This window comes from Callospermophilus lateralis, chromosome 1 (assembly GCF_048772815.1).
Source record: "Callospermophilus lateralis isolate mCalLat2 chromosome 1, mCalLat2.hap1, whole genome shotgun sequence".
In the NCBI taxonomy this organism is placed as follows: domain Eukaryota; kingdom Metazoa; phylum Chordata; class Mammalia; order Rodentia; family Sciuridae; genus Callospermophilus; species Callospermophilus lateralis.
The window spans coordinates 171,813,842-171,819,241 of NC_135305.1; the positions used below are offsets into that span (position 1 = coordinate 171,813,842).

The following is a 5,400-nucleotide window of genomic DNA, read 5'->3' on the forward strand; positions in this document are numbered from 1 at the left end:
TTGTAAACCCTCCCCCTTCCCCCTTTCATAGTCCCAGGGCAGGGGCTGGTGGGTTCCTTGGCGCGCCGGGTTAATGGGCGGTAATTTGGTACCCTTGGGTGCACTTTGTTCTGCCTCTGTTCATTTGAATGCAAATGGGTGACCCGGCCCGACTAGGTGCTTATTAAATTGCGGTTTTCCCCCCCTGCCTTTTCCGGAATGCAGACTTAGAGGAGAGAGGCTGTGCCCCGGCCCAGCCCGGCTCGGCTCGGCTCCGTGCGCCATGGCCAGCTCGGCTTCCCTGGAGACCATGGTGCCCCCGGCCTGTCCGCGCGCCGGAGCGTCGCCGGCCACCTCCAAGACGCTGGCCTTCTCCATCGAGCGCATCATGGCCAAGACGTCGGAACCCCGCGCGCCCTTTGAGCCCCGGCCTGGGGCGCTGGAGGCGGACGGCAGCCCGAGCAAGAAACTGCTCAACCTCTGCTCGCCGCTGCCCTGTATGATCCCCCTCCAGCCCCTAGGCTACGAGGTGCCGTCCAAGACACTGCTCAGTTACTCTGAGCTCTGGAAAAGCAGCCTCCGGGCGGGCGGCGGTGGAGGAGGAGGAGGAGGAGGCGGCGGCGGCGGCGGCGGCGGGGGGGGCCCAGTGTGCGGCGCCAGCGGCTTGTGCAAAACCAACTGTGGCGTGTGCTGCAAGGCCGAGCTGGGCCTTGCACCTTCTGCACTGCCCGCCGGCAGGGTCATCAAGCCGCAGGTCATCAACCAAGCCGTGGGGCTGCCGGCCAGCGGCTCGCTCTACTACTTCAACTACCTGGACTCGACCGCATACCCACCTTCCGAGCTTCTCGGCGGCCACCTTTTCCCTTCTGGCCTCCTCAACGCGCAGGCTCCCACAGCTCTAGCTGCGCATCCCAAGCTCTTTCTGCTGGAGAACGCCAAGCTGGCCGGCCTGGCTGCGGACAAGTTCCCCCATCCAGCTCCCTATCCTCATAAGGAGCGCTTGCCCGCACCGCTGGAACAGGTGCTGAAGGAGAACTCGGCCCTGACCGCTGAGCGCGGGGTCGTCAAGAGTCACAGCAAGTTACCCGGGGGCTCTGCAGACGGCAAGCCCAAAAACTTCACCTGTGAGGTGTGCGGCAAGGTGAGGCCCAAGGTCTTCTGGGGGCCGGGAGGGGCGACCGGCGAAGGCTGATTCCCTGGGGCAGCCTTGATCACCCCTTTCTCCAGTTGAGGAGCTCTCCAGTAGCTGCGTACTCAAATTGGGTGCCTGGTTGGGCCTCAGTTTCCTATTCTGTAAAATGGGAATGCCGCTGTCAGCAGTCACACGGTACTTGGTGGAAGCAGACTGGGAAACACTTTGCTAAAGGGCTCTGGTTTCTGAACTGGGGTGTTGGTTGGGGGAGGTTGGCTGTGTGGCCTCCTGGGATTGGTAGCAGGCCCTCTGTGGAACTCGGCACAAAGCCCCCTCTTGTCCTTCCATAGGTGTTTAACGCTCACTATAACCTCACCCGCCACATGCCGGTCCACACCGGTGCCAGACCATTCGTGTGCAAAGTCTGTGGCAAAGGCTTTCGCCAGGCCAGCACGCTCTGCAGACACAAAATTATCCACACCCAGGTATGTGGCCCCCGGGTCAGGCCTGGCCCTCGCGCAACCTCCCACCCCAAGTCTGAGCGATGGGGATAGGATGGCCAAAGATTTCCCCCTTACCCTTTCGGGGAAAACCGTGTCCCTTTTGAGGTGTCCGGGAGGTGGCCTCTGCCCGGCGGTGATCTCAGTCTTACTGTGCGCGCGCCCCTCTCCGCAGGAAAAGCCGCATAAATGCAACCAGTGCGGCAAAGCCTTCAACCGCAGCTCTACGCTCAACACGCATATCCGCATCCACGCGGGCTACAAGCCTTTCGTCTGCGAATTTTGTGGCAAAGGCTTTCACCAAAAAGGTAAAGTGCCAGCGAGGCCCTCTCCCCACCTCACCTCGAGACTTTACTCTGCGGGTTGCGGCTGGTGGGGGAGACGGCAAAGAGGGATCTGGAGATCGGCAGCACAAAAGCCGCAGAGTAGAGCCAGCGATTCTTTGGAATCGGGTCTTGATGGGTGTAGGTGGACGCTTTCCGGCCTGGGTTAATAGACCTCCCTGTATTCCAGCCGGATGCACCGGGAGACTCTGAATTTGGGAGGTGGGAAGGAAGGAAGGAAGGAAGAGGGGGGCAGAAGGGGTAAAAGTAGGAAAAAGAGAGAGTAAAGCCTTCCAGAAAGAGATTCCCTTTGTATTCGGCTCTCCCTTTTGAAATGGGAAAAATATATATATATATATATATATCTAGGGAATATCTGCCTCCTGGGAACAACTTAAGACTTGGGGGGAAACATGTAAGATTCCCAGTTCCCCAGGCCTTGTGCCCTGCTCAGATTTCCCAAGGCACTTTTGGATCTCCAGGTGGTTATTAGGAGACCAGAGGGAGTGACTTTTTAAAAAATGATAAAGGAAAAAAAGAGAGGGGGGGGGCGAAGGAAGCCTGGGTTCGTGCGAATTTCTTCGAGCGAGGCATCTGCTAGGAGAAGGACACGGTGTGTCTGGGCTGCGAAAGTTTTCCGGCCGGCGGAGCGCGGCAGGAGGGACGCTTCACCGGCCCCTGTGCGGGGCAGGGTAGGGGCTCGGGCCGGCTCCGCAAGACTCAGTGCTCGGTCCTTTTGGGGAGTGCCCCGGGCTTGACGCATACGAAGTTTGACAACTTCTTCACTCGAAGAGGTCGCGCCCGCCTAGCCAAGCGTCGCCTTCTTTGCGCGGGCACCTGAGCCGCCCCCGGGACGCCTTGGGCCCTCTCATTCCACTGCATACCCCTACTTTTTTTTTGTTTTTGTTTTTGTTTTTGGTCTCCTGTAGGGAACTACAAGAACCACAAGCTGACCCACAGCGGCGAGAAACAGTACAAATGCACCATCTGCAACAAGGCCTTCCACCAGGTCTACAATCTGACCTTCCACATGCACACCCACAATGACAAGAAGCCTTTCACGTGCACCACTTGCGGCAAAGGTTTTTGCAGAAACTTTGACTTAAAGAAACACGTGCGCAAACTCCACGACAGCGTGGGCCCCACTGCCCCCTCCGCAAAGGACCTGACTAGGACAGTGCAGAGCTGAGAGCTACTGCCTTGTCCTCCCTTCCCGCCCTGTACCACCCCAAAAACAGATCACACGTATAAACTTATTTCTAAAATTAAAAGGAAAAAAAACTATAGCAGAGAGGCTAATAGCTATTTATCAAAACCAGCATATTTTTGGAAAGTTAAACGTTTCCTGGATGACTGGCAGCAAACGCGTGGCTCCCACCTTTGTATATTCAGGAAATTTATTTAAATCCAGTGCGCCGAAACGTATTTAATTCCAGGCCTCGGCTTCTCCTCGGGCAGCAGGTTTTTTAACCTCAGCCTGTCACCGTGAGCGCCCCAGAAGAGCGCGGCGTTCCCAGCCATCTTTATACAGCCATGTAATTCCTCCTGTACAAGCGAACACGGAATATATACACATGTGACTCAATAAATAGAATCATTAGTGCGCGTTTTCTTTCCCCCATCCCCTCCTCGAAAGGTGAACTCCGCAACTCCAAAGAACGAATTCGAAATAGACGTTTGTAACCTTTCCCTGCCCCAATACGACTTCCTTTGGAGCACTTGGGCCCAAGGTGAGGCCAAACTGGTGTTCTTGCGGCGCTTGGTGTGCTAAAGCACCCAGAAGCAAGGGCAAAAAGGCCTACATCCGCCTCCAGGAGGTGCCAAGTTTTTATTTGGTGACTGTTCAGACGCTTGGGATTCTGGGTGTTGCTTTAATTGGGTGAGAAAAAAATTTAAAGGGTTAAAGTGACTGAATTTAGGGAGCAGCTTCTGGGTGCTCCAGTAAAAAGCATGGCGCAGTGTAAGGGTTAAAGGCCAGGGCACTGCCTCGCTGTGGTGCTTCTAGGCACGTCCCTTCCTCTAGGTAACTTAAAGAAGGTAACCACTGCTCCCAGCCTCCCCTGGCGGCTAGAGCTGGTGAATAAGGGACGCGAGAGCTTCCGGGCTCCCTAGCCTGCGCGCTTGGGCTGGGGTGGGCTTCCCGGTGCCGTGCGCCCTGCCGCGGGAGGGCGCGCCCGGGCTCCCCGAGCTCGCCGCTGCCGCCTCCTGGGTCCTGATTACTGCGCAGTTAGCCCATTTCCTGAATAGCTATCTCCGCGGCCGAGCACGCTGATGAAATGATCTCACGCTTGCTTTCTAAGTAATGACCCAAATTAAGAGAGAAAACAGAGACCCTTCAAACAGCATTACATTAATCATCTAATCATTCCCAGGAGGGGGCCGGCCGCCGCCGCCCCGTTTGATCCGAATCTGGATAATCAAGAGCTCGGATTACTGGCGCGTCGCGCCGGGCCTGCCCCCCACCCTCCCCACACACTTTTAATATCCGCGCCGCGATTCAGCCCACGTCTTCTGGAACAATGTTACCCAGCGCCGGCAAGAAATGCGGCACTGGGCCCGGGAGTGTGCTTCCACGCAGCCTCCCCATTGAGGGGGCGAGGACAGCTGGGCGCTGACCCCACGCGGATTTCCACTGCGGGGGCGCCTATTTGGAGGGAACGATGGTTAATGCAAAGGGCCACCCCCAAGTATCTCTGAAAGTGAGTTGAGTGTTGGTGAGCCTAATGCGTGGTACACAGTAGGTGCTCAGTGCTGAGAGCTCCAGTGGCTTCCACGAGCGAAAAAACTCCTGTCCCGAGCACTGGTTCCAAGCCAGGAACCTGATCCATTCTCTCGGTTGTTAACAATAACCCGTAAGCTGTCGCTGATTATTCCCACTTTACGGTCGAAGAAATCGAGGCAGAGATCGTCTAAACGAGATGCACAGAGTCACCGGGCTAGGTAGGAAGGATTCAAACTCGAGCTTCTGGGAGACCAACGCTGCCTTCAGTCCTAATTGGTGGAGGAGGAATCTGGGGATTGGGGTTCCAGGGAATGACGCTCCAGGGCAGGGTAGAAAGATCCGTCCTGGTCTCAGCGGACGGTTCTGTCCCCGGCCCCCGCCCAATTCGAAGACCCATTGCGCAGGGAAGGAGAATTGTCGATTTTGTTTGCACAGAGGACGGCGACAGCTTCCTCAGGCTGTCGCGGGGGTATTTTTAGTACCTCCGATTCAGAAATAGGAACGCGTACATTAGAATTCCATTTCCTGAAAGGAGAGCGTCCTCGTTTTTTTTTTTTTTTTTTTTTTTTTTTGTATTTCTCTCCTCCCTCCCCCCACCCCAAGTCTGGGAAAACGCAGCCAGGGGAGGGGGGACGAGGAAGCCAGGGGGATTTTAAATGTTATCTCGTTCTGGCTACAGTTTGTTGAGGAGAGATTGGGACCCAAAGAAATATGCAGATTTAAAACTCCCAAATCTCGGTGCAT

At 56.2% G+C, this 5,400-nt stretch overlaps 1 protein-coding gene across 1 annotated transcript; it reads left to right on the forward strand.

Annotated features, from left to right (window-relative positions):
• The first annotated feature begins 262 nt into the window (after window positions 1–262).
• On the forward strand, window positions 263–3,123 carry Fezf2 (FEZ family zinc finger 2). Its single transcript, XM_076867868.1, has 4 exons — window positions 263–1,120; window positions 1,462–1,596; window positions 1,787–1,919; window positions 2,864–3,123. The coding sequence occupies exons 1-4, from the start codon at window positions 263–265 to the stop codon at window positions 3,121–3,123; spliced, it is 1,386 nt and encodes a 461-aa protein (XP_076723983.1).
• The last annotated feature ends 2,277 nt before the right edge of the window (window positions 3,124–5,400 follow it).

Coding starts and splice junctions, on each gene's coding strand:
- Fezf2 (XM_076867868.1), top strand. CDS start 263: ATGGCCAGCTCGGCTTCCCTGGAGACCATGGTGCCCCCGGCCTGTCCG. Junction 1,121..1,461: donor CCTGTGAGGTGTGCGGCAAG/GTGAGGCCCAAG, acceptor GTCCTTCCATAG/GTGTTTAACGCTCACTATAA. Junction 1,597..1,786: donor ACAAAATTATCCACACCCAG/GTATGTGGCCCC, acceptor CCCTCTCCGCAG/GAAAAGCCGCATAAATGCAA.